The sequence below is a fragment of the Acipenser ruthenus genome, chromosome 22 (genome assembly GCF_902713425.1).
Source record: "Acipenser ruthenus chromosome 22, fAciRut3.2 maternal haplotype, whole genome shotgun sequence".
NCBI classification, from domain to species: domain Eukaryota; kingdom Metazoa; phylum Chordata; class Actinopteri; order Acipenseriformes; family Acipenseridae; genus Acipenser; species Acipenser ruthenus.
The window spans coordinates 3,638,544-3,656,960 of record NC_081210.1 but is presented as its reverse complement, the minus strand read 5'-3'; the positions used below and the strand labels follow the sequence as shown (position 1 = coordinate 3,656,960).

Below are 18,417 nucleotides of genomic sequence, written 5' to 3'. Positions count from 1 at the left end.
AAATGAAGAGTTCTTCTGGGAAACTTTGGTAGACAAGATGCTTAAACTAAACAAGCAAGATCGTTTCTGTTCAGGATAGTGTGAGGATTTCTCAAGACTACCATACAAAAGCAGTTTAAAGAACATTTCAATAATGTATAGTTTACAAGAAGAGCCCTGTGTTTACAATGGGTTTCTACTAAGAAAGTGAGAGGGTTTTCAAAATGTTTTAATTAGTGTCAAGTTTGTATCCAGTCTGTGAATACAGTTCCATGTGTGTTTTAAGCTACGTGTCTCACAAGAACATCCTGGTAAAAAAATTACTAAATAAATAAATGTTAAAAAAAAAAAAAAATAGTAATGTTTTCCCCCAATGCTGTTTTTGACATATATACAACACCTAGTGTGCATCTTTCAACACAGGATTCATAAATCTGTAAAGAACTGTATGGGACACTCCCTTCTATTACATCTGTTTAAAATGGTATTACAAGAGGGGAAACTAATTTCTCTTTCTCCGTCTGTTTCTCACAGTACCAGGCTTCCCATACCCGGCTGCAACTGCAGCCGCTGCCTACAGAGGAGCACACCTTAGAGGCCGGGGGCGCACAGTCTACAACACCTTTCGCGCAGCTGCGCCTCCTCCCCCCATCCCAGCCTACGGAGGGTGAGTAACACACCAGCGAACTCACCTATTAACACACAGTACCACTGACTAAATGCTTTTGTGGGTGCAGTGCAGTGCATGCTGGTCTTGCTTTGCCACGGAAACCAACACAGCATGCAACCAATCCAAATGCCTGAAGAGCTGCACCTTGCACAGAGTAATGAAAAATGACTGTAATTTGTACTGTCATTGTTGGTAGCTTTAAGCATTTTATATGGCACATGTTGTTATGGTAATTCTCAGAGAGACTGAATGCAATAGAAAAATAAACCATTTACAGTTGAAGATGTTTTTTATATATATATATAGTTTTTTTTATTTTAGTAAATTGCACACATCTGGTGTTTTAGGAGGCTGGACAGAGTTACCTAATTCCAGACATGTCATTTAATTTTTCAAACCCATCCATTTTTTCAATCCCCAAAACATGTACTATTTTGTTGGTGTTATTCATCACCGTTGTAAAATATTACTAGTGAGGAACATGTTAAGTTGGATTGTATTATAGTTCAGATAAACAAGCACCGAAGCAGAAATGGTGTTGAAACAGCATATAGACTGTTGGAAAAGGAAATGTAAAATAAGTAAGAATGTTACATTTTAATTCATATTTATCTGATGAAATTAAGATCCAATATGAAGATATGCAAAAGGGTATGAGCTGCAAAGCAAAATAACTTGGCAGGCACTTTTGTAACTAAAGAGCCATTTTAAGTGAAGCATCTAGGCGAATCAGTAATGACACATTGTGTGATCCTTATTTCGTGAGACACAAAACATAACTAATACTACAACATATAAAGATTGTCATGTCAGAAAGCAACGGCAGTCAGTCAAGATCTTTATTATTTAGTTATCAGTAATAGTCATAACATTTGCATGCCTCCTTTGAGCCTTTTTAGGCACTGATATCACATCGTTAGACATTTTTGAAGAATTTCTATGTTTATTACAATTCAAAACAAGAGTTGCTAGTCATCAGGGCACTGAGATGATGTGTTTCTTCACACTTGGTTTTGAGATGAATATGTACATACATCAATGAACTGGGGGTTGTTGGACACCAGAGATACTTATGATTCATCACATAATGATGAATGCTTAGAGATCTTTTTTAACTAATTGATTCCATTTCACATAAATATAAGCCTAATGAAAATCACACAAAATTATTATTGTTTGTTTTGTTTTAGTTGCAAAAGAATTCCGAACAGCTTACTGACCAGACCCTCTTTATATAATCAGCACAGCCATTCATCCAAATTAAAATCATCCATATTTGCTGCCTGTGAAGATTGAATATGCCTGATTTATTTTATTTTTTTATATTGACTCCTCTAGGCATTCAAACGGGAACATGCAGAAACAGCCTGTTTGCTTAGCTACTGTACTGGGTTCACTGCAAAGAATACACATTTACTTACACAAAAATGATGAGCTGTATGACCCTCAAACCCTTGTAATTTACATACTGTACTATGAATGTGATTTACACATTATGGCCCATTCATACATTTTTAAATCCCAGCCTCCTTACCCAGATTTAAAAGTGCTTGTTTTTCTGTCTATGTATTAGTTTGTTTTTGTTTTAACTAGACTAACCTCATTCACGCAGGGGTTGGTGGTGCTTGCATGTGGATATGCACTAATATGGATGTTTTTCTTTGTGTGTGCATCTTTCCAGTGTTGTATACCAGGATGGATTTTATGGTGCAGACATTTATGTAAGTATTCGTCGACGTGCATGCTGTACTTGAACATTACCCCAGCCGTTCCTCTTACAAGTTTGCTGCATTGGTGTGGTTTTGTCTATTTACTGTTCCTGGCCTGTCAAAAAGAATCCAGAGGAAGATCTCTCATAATGAAAGACCTTTCGCTTTACTACATCTATCATTGCCCAACAGAAATAATATAATGCTTTCAGTGCTGAATGATTGTTAATGGATTCAAATGTGTGTTTGCGGGGGTCAAAAGTTTTAATTGAAAAGGGTATTGTAGAAAAAAAAAACATCAATCCTTGTTAATAGCAATAAATAGTATATTAAGATAACCCAATACATCAATGTTAGGGTTGAATTTTGATCTAGATGGCCAAGGTCAAAAGTTAATGGTCCTGTGACCTAGGTTTGCAGAGGCGCTTTAGAACATTTACAGACGTTTGCACCGTGCCTTTCACTATTGGCAGTCCTTTCTGAAGGGCAAAAGCTATAGGGCACCATTTTGGCTTTCTTGAGTCCAGTAACAAATTATTTCAATCAGAACAATGCCTCAGGCCCCATTTTACTATTATAACAATGACTTTGGAGTAATTTACTGCTGCAGTAGACACAGTGCTTTTCCCTCACCAAATACACTAGAACAGTCTGCAGCTGAGAACCTTTTAAAGGTATACTGGTAAGCTGCTGTGTAGAAGCCTGAATAAGGCACAATTATGGGTTGGTCTCTAGGTGGTTTGATAGTGTCAGTAAAGAGTGCTGCCTTCCAATGTCAAAACCTGCCAATAAGAAGAAAAGGCAGCACAGCAATGAAAGGCTTTTGTTCTATTAAAAGTACAAGTCATTTACATGATCTCATGCACAATGCTTCCAGAGTACTAGATTATCTACATAAAAAAAGCAAAATGTGTAAAACAATAAAACGCAACTAAAAATACTCCTCGATACGTTTAACTAATGTTCCCTTTCTTCGTCTGCCATGAGCACTGCACCACTGAGAGTTAGATTGATTGTCAAATTGATGTGAACATTAAATATTCATTAGAAAATATTAGAAAGCATTACAGAACTTATATGTGTTACAAATCATTCTTTGGAGACCGCTCAGTGAAATGTTGCACATTTTTGATGAGGAAAAAAGGAATTCAGAAATGACAGAAAGAAAAATGAAAAGAATTGTTCTCGCAGGGTAGAACTCATATAGAGTTTTATCAATCAGTATATACATAGCTGTACATGAACGAAAACTTCCTTTGCTGTGAGAGACTGGGGCTGCCACTGGTTCCAGCTGCAGTTGATCAGTGTTGATGGTGGAAACGCAGTAAGTAATATTTACACAGTCCTATCCAAATCAATCGATCAATACATAAATACATTTTAACAGTACAATCTGAGGCATCTGTTGAAACAGCAGACCCTAATTGCAATATGTATTTGTTAATTGTGTCAATACCTGTGCTTAGCAAAAGCATTCTTTCCTAACTGTTTTTCATGGCTACTGTTTCCAAACCAACAGTGCCCAGTTCTGTAAAATCCACCAGAACATACATGTTAAGCAAACTTGTTTTGGAATGGCATTGTGGGTGCATGGTATATTTATTGTTGCATTCAACACAATATTTCTGTTTCATTATAGAGTAGTTTATCAAGAGCCTGTGTATGGCAATAAGTTACTGCAGGTATGGAGAATTGAATCAATAAAGAACTCATCACAATGAATGTGGATTGCTGTGAAATCATACTAACTGATACATTGTAGAGGGGTTGTTTAATATGATCAAGGGCTGGCTCTGAAAATAACCCCTAGACATCTGCAGTTTGGCATCAATCAGAAATCTTTAAAAGGGAAGAAAAGTGGGGGACAAGATCACGCAAACATATACAAATATTTTAACCTACACATGCACACTACTGCGTATATTAAAAACAACAACACAACATTATACAGTAATACTCTGCAACACTTTTAAGTATCATTGTCTCCATCTTTAATCATTTACTGAGAATTTGATCAGCCTTGTTGTACCTGAACTGGAGATGCAGCAAAGCCCCCTGATGTTGTACAACACAGTGATGGAGCAGGGAAGGTACACTTTACTCAACAATGGGATTAGTGCTTGCCTGCTGCTGCTAGTGAACATAGAGAAAGGCACTGGCAGACATGTCAGCTCTGCTTCTCCCAGCAGGTGTCACTGGGGAGCAAAGATACAATATCCTCATGTGCCAATTAAAAGAGGCAACATACACAGGAGAACAAGAACTTGCTCTGCTTTTTGTTTATATTGGCAGCCGATTAGTCATTTGTCCAGATCTGCAGAGCACACATGGACGTTCTGTTGTAGGATTGCACTATACTAGAGATTAACAAGTCTCTTGTGGATGTTTCAGTAGTTTAAATTCCAGAACACTTTTAAAAGCTACTTAACAGTGACTACAAGAACGCCACAGACAATGGGCACCCTATATGCAAGCCAATACTCACGAACATCTTTTAAATATTTCACTAGAATCTCAAAATGATTAGCATAGTTAATGATGTCTCCCACAAATCTGCCTGTTAGGTTTTACAAGACCATAAATATTAGTATTATTAGTTAGCTCAGTAAAGATCATCAAACTGTCTTTTGTCTTATCTTCAAGTAACACCCAGAAAAGCATAGACACATTTGACAATTGCTGTATATAACTCTGCAGGAGACATTTGACTGTATTTAACATCAACCATCTTAGTCTTACTAAAAATGCCTTTTGTAGAAGTGTTGTAGAGCATTGCGACATGTGGCCTTAGCCTGTAGAATATACTGACAGATCCAGGCAGCTACAGTTTATTAACCATGCTATTGAAGCTGCAATGAAAACATGCAGATGCCAAGGGGTACCTTTCTCAAACAACAGCTTGTGGTGAATGGTGACTAAATCATAAAGAACAGAGATCATTTTGGCTGATAGAGTGATCAAGGGGGCTGTTTTTTTGTGGTTGTTTTTGTTTTGTTTCACTGAGCTTGCAACACAAAGCGGGCAATCGCCCCAAAGGATGATGGGGTGGCCAGTTCTAATTGGAATGTAGCTAGTGTTTTGAGTTATCTGTGGAGACCGGGGTCTGTTTGTTAATTGGCATGCTGAGATTTTTTTTGGAAATGGTTGATATAACACTGTGGTCCATTGAACATGAGACTCTGCTGTTTTCACAGTTTGATAATCAATGCATCACTGCACACGATTCCTTTCCAGTGTACGTTTTGCTTAATTGAACAGCTGCTGTTACTGTTACATACGATACAATTAGCATTTTAAGAAAACCCAATTTCTTCTATAATGGCTGTTTTACATAATTAATCATGAATTTTGTTAACATCAAACAAATGCACGTGCAATCTGACATAGACTGACTATATTTCTTGTTTTCAACATTTCTGTGGTTTGACGACCCCACCCCCTTTCCCACCATACAGTTGTTAGAAACCACTGTATTCAGATACATATAGTGGTGTCAGTGTCTCTTGAGGGTGTGATTTATATAAACCCCAAATTTATATATATGTATTTTTTTTTATTAATCCGAGGTGTCTTTGACATGAAAGACACTTCATTAATTGTGATTTTGTTTATCCAGTTATAAAGTAATCCACATTAATAGGGAACACAAACAAACACACATGCACACATATGCCCACCCATAAATACTCCTTTGCGCTCTATATGAACATACTAAATCTAATAGGAAGACACTGCATGCAGAAGCTGGATGATAATGCATGCTCATGTCAGGTAGATTCACATGCACAGAAATGTTGAAAACTAACATCATGATGATGATGATAATAATAATAATAACATAACATACTGTAAAAAAATACCCTCTCATTAGAAACAACTGTGTGTGTGTTTCTTTTTCCAGGGTGGTTACACTGCCTACCGGTATGCTCAGCCTGCCACTGCAACTGCAGCTGCCTACAGTGACAGGTAAGGGACCGTTTTACATGGCACACCTTACAAACCAATGGTGCGGGGGAACATGTTACACTTCATTGGTTAAACATGGTTAACTCAGATTGTAATGTTATTACAGTTGTTGACAGTAGACGTTTCCATTATGTGTATGCATTTGACCGTGGCCATTACTGTTCTGTCTTCAGCTGGCCTAACACAGAAGACCTGGCTGGTTTTATAAGCCCATTTCCACCTTGTAAATGGCCTCTAATGATTTAATTGGCTGTTGAATACAACCAAATGCTGTAACAGCTGTAACTGGCTAATACACCAAAACTAAGATGCTACAACAACTGTAATTGACTAATACACATATTAGATACCAAAGGGAAAATGTGTCATTCTATATACAGAATTTGCCTCCCCTTACCATTGTCCTGGTGGGGCTAATGCAACGCAACACATGCATTGACATTTCACTGCAATGACAAATGAGATTAGGTTTTCTATATGGGCAGACTTTAAGTTGAACTTGTAATCATTTTTGTGTTGTTTAAATGGTGTCAATGTCATCACTTTGGAGGAGTGGTTCGAACACGCATATACACTTGTGTATGAGGGGCCAGCACTGCTGTAAGTCAGACAAGCCTTGCATGCAGGAAAGTTTGCAGCCAATGAAATCTCAGGATTTGATACAATCTTGCATGGAAGACAATGAACTAGCCAATCTTAGGAGTTTCTACAGCAAACCAGCAGGCTTCCTATCTTGCTTTCTAACAGATACAGTACAGGCTGCACAACTGGAAGCAGCAGTTCAGATAACCAGCCACAAACCATCTCTTGGGTTTGCCTCTGTCCCAATGCAAAAGTAGTAGTTGTTTTTTTTTCTTCCTGTAAGCTTGTTGTTGTCTGCTTTATGATATCGATTTATTTGTGTTGTATTGTTTTAGTTTCCTTTGCCCATGTGTTTACATGGTAAAGCACCACAAAGGGGAAGGTTGATTTCACAAGGGCAGCAAAATAGGGGCTGTAAGTGTTCTTTGCAATGTTTCATTTTTAAATCTGAACTTTATAATAATAGTCATTGTTAATTGAATTATATAAATAGTCAGAATGATGCAGAGTATTTTATCTGTCAGAAGATACAGTACAAATGCTGTACTGTAAAATGTAATTTTTATAGCAGATATGGCAGACCTGCAAAAAGATTGTGAAATCATGCATGAGAAGAAGCCTGGTGATTGGTTGTCATGTTGACTTGGAGATCAGAAAGGCAGATGATGATTGGTTCCAGTATTGCATGCAAGATTAGAAAGCCTGTTGATTGGCTCCCGTGTTGCATGCAAGGCCATACGTCTGCTGATTGGTTCTCCTCTAGCATGGAAGATAATAAGCAAGCTGCTACTATTCTGTATGCAAGATGAGAAAGCCTGAATACTGGCTTGGTTTTTTCTTTTTTCTTTTTTTTTTTAATCTTCTTGCATGCAACACTGTATTAAATCCTTCGATTTCATTGGCTGTAATCTTGCATGTTACATCTTGCATGTAAGTTTTTGAGGAATTATGGCGGTGTTAGTCAACCCTTGTAGTTATGATTTTTGTTTAAGTGTTTTTTAGTTTCTGATTATTTCTGGTTATCCCATAAGAAAGTCAGCATTGGCAACCTGGTAACTGCACCCTAGAACTGTAGTTTAGTGAAAAGCCCTGGGGGTCTTGAGGGTGTTTTTCATATTATTTTTACCTGATGACCCATAGTGGAGCCAGTCAGTCAGGCAGAGCAGTCATAGAATGGAACCTCAGAGAGCCCAATGAGAGTAATCATCTGGAAGCACTTGGTTACATGGGATAACAATCTGCTCATGGAGTGTTTTGTGTTGAGATCGAGATCTGTCTTTAGGGTTGTCAGCATGTCCAAGTGTTAGGGAACAGGTAAGTAACTTCTTTAACGTCCTTAGGAGTCAAAAGACAGATAAACGTTACAGATACACAATTGGACAATCGATTTGTGGTTTACTTATCACAAGGGCTCGCTTCGTCTTAATGGAGGGGGCCATTCTACTATCAGGTATCATTTTCCACTACAAAGCATAGATTCTTAATCCGTATTTTAGTCAGTAACTTTTTGGGGACCATTCAAGTGACAGTTGCTGCATAGCAAGGAAGATTGGATAGGCAGCAGTAAGCACATTCTCCAAACACAACATATTTAGTATAAGCACATTTTAAAAAATAAGTGCATGATTTTTAGTTGTACGACACTATCTGAGAACCAATGGTCAAATGTGATAAAACTTGGTTACAACATTCTTTATCACAAGTTATTGAGGGTCTCAGAATCTGGGAATATATGGAGGAATCTGTCCGTCTGTCTGTATGTACGTATGCCACACTTTCATTTTTACATACAGTGAATGTAGGTCACAGTGATTTACTTTTAATGATATAAGACAGCTGAGAAGCAGGTTCATTTTTTTGTGCATTATTGAAATGAACCATCAACTTGGTTAGAACAACGGTGCTGTCAGAAATTACAGTTGTACTACAGTGTGAGTCACATTGACAACATGTCTGGGGAAAATGTTACAGTTGGATCTGTGCTATGCACAGGAGTTTTGAGTTACTTGCCTACAATGGAATAACGTATGGATTTGGAATAACTACTGAATAACTATTTCATTAATATCTGGTTTCAAACAACTTAAATGTTTATGACAATGGTTATTGCTTCAAAACTAGAAGTAAATGTTCCTACATGCATTTTTTGCCAAAGCTTACCTAAAATTTGTTGGAAACATACATCCCTTACCACAGTTGGAAATATAACTGCTAGTAGTTTTTTTTTTTTACTTGACAGCAGCAAATACAATATTCAATAGATTGTTGTCAGTTGTAGCATTCTATTTTAAAGCATTATATTCACATACATGACAGCCTGATTTTAATAAGCCATTTTTTTTACAAAGGTCAGACAAAGTCAGAAACAAGTCAGGCTGGAGATCTGATGTCAGCATGAGTTAGAGACAAGCAATAAAAGAGAGATATGGATGTTTCCTATGTATGCATTCACTGCATTACTTTGTAAGAACTCAGGTACTTTGTTCAACCTCTAGTGGCCAAAAGCCCTAGTTTCTCGCTTTAAATAGAAACCCTTTATAAACTGCTGGGGGTTTTTTGTATTCATATAATGCAGACACAGCAATTTAGAGCAGATTAATACTTACTCTTTGGTTGCAAACTAGCTAGTTGCAAAGACCTAAACCCCATTTAATGATCACTATGTAAAAACAGCATGTCATGTGGACAGCAGTGATGAATAGTTGAGCTTGTTTTTGTTGGCTGTTGACAGTCCATTCATGTTGGTGAGGGGCAGCTTTTAGGAGCCTGAAGATAAAAAAAGGTATTTCTTTGAAATAAATGCTGTGTATAGCTTACTCACAATAGGATCAAAAGCTTTGCAACTGTTGTAAGAGTGCAACTACATATAATATTTTGTTCCTGATTCCCCTACATGTTATCAATGGTAATGTTTGCGTATTTAGCTGTAAAAATTGAAAATAGATTGTGCCTTCATCATTACAGAACACTGCATTATTTCTTACAGTATTTTCACTGTTTACAGTACTAATGCTGTCTCCTGCACGGTGCCTGCAGCAGTTTATTTATTTACAAAAAAAATAAAATAACAGAAAGCAAAGAGAATGTTGTAAAAGGCCATCCCCTACTTTAGATGTTTCACTGTAGTCACTGCTGAAATAGGGAAAGAGGTAACCATGGGTGGCCCAATGGCTAATGCCTTCCTCCACCCACACCCCAGCCCTCCAAATCCAACGCTGATCTTCCACTGCCAGCAGCACAGAGGGATCTGCATTAATTTTCCATTTTTCCCCTCCTACACTATCATCCAGGATGGGCCCAGCCCCCAAATCTGAGTGCATGATTAAGATCAAGAACCCTAGGCTGGGTCCCAAACAGGGTTTCACAAGCATTCTAAAGTGTTGATTAAGACAGAACCCTAAATTTACATTAAGGCACATCCTGCCCCAGAAACAATCCAAGAAAGGACAGGCTGTTTTGATCTAGCAGGTCTGAGGGTTACATCGGCAATAATTTACTGTGCACAGGCCGTAGCCTCTTCTGAGTATTGCTGGTTGGTTAACTTTATTTACTTGTATGTATAAACTAGTAGTATACAGTAACAATGTGTGCTACCCACTTCAGCTGAAAAAAGTGAATCAACAACAGTTTAATGAAGCTAAGCCTTGTGCACAGCTTATCATTACTGTGGTTACCTGTTTGGTCCTTACATTGTATCCTGTCTACTCTTTGTCTACAAAGGTATCGACCAATATCTGTTCCGTAGAAGTGGTGTGCATCTTTTACGCATTGTTTTTTGTTTTTTTTTAATTATTATTTTCTATATTAGATATTAATCACAATATAAAAGTATGTATCTATATTTATATATCTCTGTCTGCAAAACCTTCAATAGCCAATCAAATGATATTGTTGTATTGCTTATAAAAGTTGTATGCATTACATATACAGCATGCTTCATGCAATAAATTTATATGCGTATTAGACAAAAACGAATGTTAAAAGGTGCACCTGAGTGACACATTTGTTAAAGGCACTCCGAGTGGAGTGCAGGATGAAGCCCTATAGCCTGGCGTTTGCCAGTTCGAGTCCAGGCTATTGCCGACTGTGGACGAGAGCTCCCAGGGGGCGGCGCATAATTGGCAGAGCCACGCCCAGGGGGGAGGGGGTGGGGTGCTTAGGTCGGCCAGAGTGTCCTCGGCTCACCGCGCACCAGCGACCCCTGTAGTCTGGCCGGGCGCCTGTGGGCTTGCCTGTAAGCTGCCCAGATCTGCGTTGTCCTCTGATGCTGTAGCTCTGAGGTGGCTGCACGTTGAGTCCTGCAGTGTGAAAAAAAGTGGTTGGCTGACGGCACACGCGGAGGACAGCGTGTGTTCATCTTTTTCGCTCCCGAGTCAGCGCAGGAGTGGTAGCGGTGAGCTGAGCCTAAAAATAATTGGATATGCCAAATTGGGAGAAAATAATAAAATAATTGGCGATTTTACTAAATTAAAAAAAAAAGGAATGTTAAGTGGAGTCGATTGTGAAAATGAATAGTGGGGGTCCACACTAAATCAGTGGATCCCTAGGAATTTCTTTTTAAATTTCAAGTAATAAGCATGCACTCCTTATGATGCTTGAATCGATGTGCACATAGCTTTTTTTAATTTATTTTTGTTGTAATAGTTTTGCGCTGTAAAATGCATGTTTGCAATAAATAGTTTTGTGTTCTGTGCAGTAGACGTAAATGTAGAATTCAGACTTTTCATTATAATTTTCAAATTAAACACAAATTAGAAATCACAAAGGAAACTAGGAGCTTCAACAAATGTACATAGCTCATAAACTTTTCTTTTTACCATTTTCTCCTCCATACAAAACCTAGCATGTTTTTTACTCCATATCTCCTTGTAGCCTCCTGTCGTGCGAGTTGCTGTATCTATTGAGTTCTTTTGCTCGTGAGTTACATCCATTTACAGACAGCACCCTTCCCTATCCCCATCTTCAGACATCCACTCAGAGGGCAGACAGTACATTGCCCAGTCAGCAAGCGGCATTGTGAATTTTATCTTCTCTTGCAGAAATCAATTCGTCTTCGTTGCAGCAGATGAAATTTCTTGTAACACCTCTTCAGGTAAAACAAAAATCACTGATACTTTTCTGATGCCTCCATGAGGGAGCCTACATATCCTTTCCTTCTTCTTTTGTTTTCGCTAAAGCTCCCTCGCCCTTAAAAAATGATGTACTTATGTTCTCAAAGTAGAGCTATTTGGAGAATGCATGGTGAGAATTAAGATCCGCTTGGTAGTGCATTATTTATCACATCCATTATTTTCTTCCACCTGTAAGTTGTGAGTGACTAGTGCCCCGTTTTTAGAAGTTATCTGGCCTTCCCTTTATAAAATATTTCAATTACGTTCTCAGAGTTTTTTGAGTTGTTCGGAGGATACTTGGCAAGATTCAAGATGCACTTCTGAGGGTAGAACTTTAATTTATCTTAAGCACTGGTAGTGCTTGTTGTCTACCACATTGCATTTACCATTAGAGATAAGCATGGAAATACCTCCCTCGAGTGCCCTAAACCAAGGTTTCAGTGCAATTGTTTTAATGTCAGTCGAGGAAAGCATCCATTCATCCATTCTGTATTAGATATTTTAGATTCAAGGTAAATGTGCAAACTACTTTACAGTACATAGCTACTTCAGACCATTGAGACCTCTCTTGTCATAGCCCCAAGTCTGACTATAGTAATTGAACATAAATACATTATAAATACATGTTTTTTATATTTTATTTAATTCACCCCTTTTGAGGTCTCACCAAAGCTGCAAAGACTTATGATCAAAATACTAACCTATTATATTTTGTAAAAAGGATTAGTTCACCATACACATTTTTCAAAATACAACACCGATGGACACCAGTTTTGGAAGCTTCTTAAATCATTCCACTTGGATCAATTGCTATGGCACATGCCCATAGCCAGTGGACCAATGGCTCAGGATGAAGTCAAGGTTTACCAGTGTTACAAACTAAGAAAAAGAAAAGGTAAAACAATTTGAAAACTTGAATACTTGTAGATGTGAGTAAATACAAAAGCACTCAAATTCACTAAAACCCCTCTCAAACTGTCTACATGTTTTTTTGCTGAGTACGTACAACACGCATCATAGTTTCACTGCTAGACTCATTTTAATTATTTTGTGTATGGTTACATGCACTCTAGACCCTTGAAGTACTTAATACAACACTCAGAGCCATAAGACAGTATTTGTTATTTACTCTGTTGTCAATCGTGATCCATGGTATAAATTGATCCATGGGTTTCTGTAAAAATCCAACATTTGTAGTATAAACACATAAGTGCTCCAATAAGTTCTGACATTTCCACATTCAGTTTTTGTATTACACCTTGGACTTTAGTGAAAGCCTCACTGCAAATACAATAAAGGACATGTGTAAACTGTGGGATTCCATTGTTCACCACTCTCAATGTAACAGCCAAAAAAGTGTTTACATTTTTCCTGCCCCCTGTATTGCTTTGTTTAAAATGTGATTTCTGGGATAGCTGGATAAGAAAAAAATTATATGTTGTATATACTGTTCATTTTATAGGATCTTTGAGTATCTGCGATATAGAAGAGACAGACTCTATTGCTTTAAAATGTAACTTTTAATGGAGGAATAAATTAACACTAGACATTACAATTGATTGATTCTGAAGCTGTTATTCAAAAGAGCAGCGAGTCTTACCTTTAAAAACTATTGTAATTTTTCACTTGAATACGTATGGCTCCACAGCATAGAGGTTTTAGCTGGACCACTGAAATTGTGAATTAAATCAATCCGATTATCCCACCAGGTGATTAGGTTCTTTGGAATTGATGTCAAAGTGTAATGTGTTTCTGAGCCTGTCTTAGAAGCAGAAGCTGGGGTCTAGGTAATAAGACTTAAGCCTCCATATGCAGTATGATTCAAAATTCCCTTGACCAGTTCATGGAAGTGCCAGGGTAAAAAAGAGTGCGCTGCAGAGAGAGAAATCCGTATGGTTGGGGACACTGTCATAGCCACTACTAGTATTTATTTCTACAGTGTATCCTTGGGATGACATCCCTCATGTCAGTGCCTTGAAAAGTGTCTAAAGGAACCAACACAACCAGAATGCATGGGGTCACATCAGAGGAATTGACAGCTAATTACACAATATCCAAAGTTTGTTCCAAAAAAAAAAAGGACAGATGATTTGCAGTACCAGTCAGTCAATGTGAAAGTTATATTATGACAAACACACTGACGCAAAGCATCAGCCATACCATCTCTTGCTGTTGCTTCCTGTCAAATTTCAATTCTCTACAGCGAATACTTTTCCTTGCCATATGCGTGTACTGATGAAGTAACTCAAAAGCCACCCTGTATATTATAGATCTGTAAACACCTTTACTGCCATTACTTTGCTGGAAGTGGATGATCCTAAAACATGTGCACTAACCAACTTTAAGCTACCCAGACATCCAGCATCTATCACGATTCTGATCATTTAATGATATAAGTTTAGTTGGACAATTACGCACTTCTAATTTTAAATTGCATTTCAGTGTTAGAACTCATGGCATATTCTATACTGTAGGTATTACAACCCAATTGCACATACAAGCCCCCCACTGTTCTAAACTGGATTTCGTATAGATACATATTTGGTAACTACAAGATACTGATTTGGTTTGTATGTGTATTGCCGAAGTATTTGTTTTTAATCAAATGCATTTTAAAACAATATTTGTTAGATGTTCCACCATATGTAACCTTGAAGTCACCTGTTCGAGCTTTGTGAAAGCAGTGTTTACAAATTCATAGTCTGATCTCTGTATAGACTAAATCCAAACTAATTAAAGCTGGCCTTGTAAACAGAGATAACAAAAGGTCAAATAAAGAAGATTGGAATGGGCAGTCAAATATATAAAAAATATATATATATATACCTGGCAGTACAGTGACTAGCAATCCTCTACCTAATCTGCTGTGGATTAACTACTTAATCACAGCGAGAGAGTAAATGTGGAAATTACATCATGACATGCAGTGTTCCGAGTTCTGATTGGCTCTTATCCAAAAACCAGCGCAATCCCTGTCAAGCCAAGACATGCTGATAACCCAGGTTCCTTTATCAACTATACATTATAATATGCAGAATGAGAAACCTGGCATCTGTTACGAACAATCGAGATAATTAGGGGCATCGCTTTTTTTGTAGGACAGTGTGTACAGAAGATTAAAAATGACATAACAGAGTGTTATGTGAAGCAATAAGGAAAGCTGTTTCAGTCTTAATTCTGCTTGTTTAGTCAGATTTATTTTAGGTAATACTGTACTCAATATTCTATTTGATTTCTGAGGTATAACAGGTCACATTTTGTGGATCAAGACTAAGAATAGAATGGAAACACATTGTGTATACAGAAAACCTACACCAACAAAAACTACTGACCTCCGAACACTGGTGAAAACATTAGGTAAAATTTCGTCTGCTTGACTTGGTGACCACAGGATCTGCTAGACATTCTTCATGTGACTTATTCCCTTCTGGTGACAGTAGAATAGGGTGATTCCAAGCCCAATCATCTGAGCTTGTCTAATTTTAACGAGGCATATTACCCATCTTTTTTTTTTTATGACCAAAGTTGAAAGGTAATGCCCTAATATAAGCATTTTTTTCTTTTTCAGGGCAATTATGTAACAGTGTTAAACCCAGTCGAAAAATAAGATTAAGAAAATATTCTAAAATTAGGCATTTTAGTTGTTAGAACAATGTCAGTGTATGTCTCAGATGCTGAGGCAAGGGAGGACTAAAGTTAGGACTGCAGATTGGGCTGACATCCAAAAAAGTGAAAGCATTTGTGAAAATTTGTATTCTTGTCTGCAAATCATTTTCTTCAATTGGGTTTTTAGTAATACCGAAGGTGCTGAAATTGGAATCTAACAGATTTCACAATCCTCAGAGCTTACTCATAATAAAGAAGTGCATCCTCAATTGTAGTGACAACTTAATTGTCAGAAGATTGGAAAAAATACCTACCTCTTATACAAACATGTATTCAAATACTTCCATCTCTACCCTTATTAAGGAAGTACGCACCAGTGAGGGGTAATTTGTTCTTGTTTCATAGCCGGGGGTTTAAAGAAGCTTAGAGGCACACTGTCTACCACGGAGACACTTTTAATTTAAATTTGGTTAGCCTGGCATTTTGAGCAACAACCAGGGTGACAGTCGACATTCTCAATCAAATGACTTTTAGATGTGTTAAGCATTGTGAGATGATCAGTACATTTAATCACCTTGACGTGCTATTCCGGCAGTTTTTGAATGATTAAAAAGGCATTTAAGATGGCCCTTGGTTGATCCCATAGTGGCCTCCATTTAAAACATGTTAAATTTTGGTTAAATATCAATAATATTACTTAACAAGTGGGTCGCTTCAGTTATAATAGTAAAGCACAGATCCTCAAGTTCCCCTCGTGGAGATAAAAGGGTTTTAACAATGCTGTCCACTTCAGTGCTGCAATTTCCAGTCCCAGCAAAAGAAATTGATTATAAATGCTAAATCTTTAAACAGACCACTTTCTATGTCTTAACACATAAAGGAATCCATGCAGGGATATTCTATGAGCATCTCACCTTTTTTTCGGTAACTGTTTTGCTTCTGCTGGTGATTGAAAAAGAAAAAAAGAAAAAACACAGGATTGGTTTAATAAGATCTGTAAACATGTGGATTAGCCACAGATCCTCCCTGGTGGGATCCCTTGATTTCCACCTTCTTTCTTAGCCAAAGAATACAGTAGCAGCTTTTACAGCCCACTTTGACAGCTTGCCTACCTTGTGCTAGCAGTTTTAGGTCATTTCACATGGCTGTTGAAATGTGACAGCATGACAAGATTAAGTAGAGCTGGGGGCGAGTTCATGAGTTCATGATTTGTAAACAGTCTGAAACCCTTTTGATTAGGCTATAGAACGATGCATAATCCATGTTAGCCGAGATTGTACCAGGGATATGTACCTATTGGACCGTGGCTTTAAAAGCAAGTTCCTTCCAGCAGTTTGAAGTCATTGGCAGAGAGGTCTGAGGAGTTCATTGTCTAAACTATAGAGCAAGGAATGAAACATTTAACAACCCTTTTGAGGGGTGGGGGCGGGGGTCAAAAAGCAAACAGCATAACAAAGTATAGGATGCGAGTCAGTGAATTATGAAATACAACAGGACAGTTGAGGTCATGCCTTAGTATTGGGAATCCTACTTTGTGAAGGTCTTTTTGTAACCATTCTGATTTGAAAAGCAGCTGTTAATAACCTGCAGTGAGCAAATAGCAATCAGTTCAAACAGCAGCATGGGGCCGGACTTCATCTTCCATTGGTATTCCTAGTTAACACATTCGTTTTCAAACTAATGTATTCATTTGCACCCCTGGACATTAATAAGCAGCTAAAGACATGTTGATGTAATAATCAGAGGTGACAAACTCTCTTTACTGTTTCTGGCAGGGAAAGAATGGAACAATAAGTTAGGATCACACCGCCTTCTTAAGAAGCTCAAAGCTATCTAGGCTCGCCAGGAGACCATAGATTATTTATCATAGCACTTCCAGGTATTTTGAACGGCAGGTTCCATTCTGATCAAAACAGTAATATTTTACAGTATACAGCTATGGACAAAAGTTTTGCATTACAGAATTGTAGGATTGAGACATAAAAAAACCCCTATATGAACATCATTTAGATATTTTAGTTAACATAATTTAATCAAAGAAACTATAAAGTGATATTGTAAAAGTCTACCGGAATGCCATAATAGTAGTACAGTATTTCATGTTAGATTTCGAAATATCACTTTTTTTTTTTTTTTTTTTTTTTTTGTCGGTACTACAAAGCACTGTGTAATTTAATATGTTAACGTGACATTATTCAGCAGGTTTCATTCGACTTTATTCTATAGGGTGATGCTAAAGTTTTGGCTATAACTGTACAGTACTTTTACAGGTTCTTCTGGGTACATTCTTATAGTCCTGCTTAATTGAGAACAGATGTGTTATTGTTGCAGTTCGGTAATGATGTATCTCATCAAATGCAATTGACCCATAGCATTAATATTTAAGGTGATTATTATTACGTTTTATAATTCTGCAGTGTAAAAAAAAAAACAGTAAAAGGTGCTACTACCCATCAGCTGAAACGTTTGATATCCAGTTTAAAATGCACATTTATATTGTGCAAGACTAGTTCAGACAGGCATTACTGGATGCCATTATCTGATATGACTTTTTTTTGTACTTGGAGCAGAATTGTATCTCCCTGTCTCCTAAGCCTTTGGAATCACTGCCTGCTTTTGGCTCTATTATGTCTACTAAAGGAAGATACATTCTTTACAGGACATAGACATCTCTGAGCAAGGTGGAATTTCTCTAATAAGGCCAGTAAGGGGTGTGCACCGGTAATTTCTTTCCCTCTGAAACACTGAGTTTGTTAAAGATTTGCAATTGATCTAGCAAACTCACTGTTTCAAG

At 37.5% G+C, this 18,417-nt stretch overlaps 1 protein-coding gene across 41 annotated transcripts in view; it reads left to right on the top strand.

Annotated features, from left to right (window-relative positions):
- The window catches only part of LOC117431445 (RNA binding protein fox-1 homolog 1), a 603,925-nt gene that overhangs the window by 582,203 nt on the left and 3,305 nt on the right, over window positions 1-18,417 (top strand). For 25 of the 41 annotated variants that reach the window (XM_058995819.1, XM_034052343.2, XM_034052338.2 and 22 more), the window contains 3 exons: window positions 514-646; window positions 2,331-2,370; window positions 6,260-6,324. In XM_058995819.1, the coding sequence (XP_058851802.1) occupies window positions 514-646; window positions 2,331-2,370; window positions 6,260-6,324 (238 nt within the window). Of the gene's footprint in view, window positions 1-513; window positions 647-2,330; window positions 2,371-3,997; window positions 4,041-6,259; window positions 6,325-6,874; window positions 6,925-11,945; window positions 11,999-18,417 lie in introns of all 41 variants that reach the window. The other 16 variants (XM_058995815.1, XM_034052339.2, XM_058995827.1 and 13 more) reach the window with 8 other exon arrangements.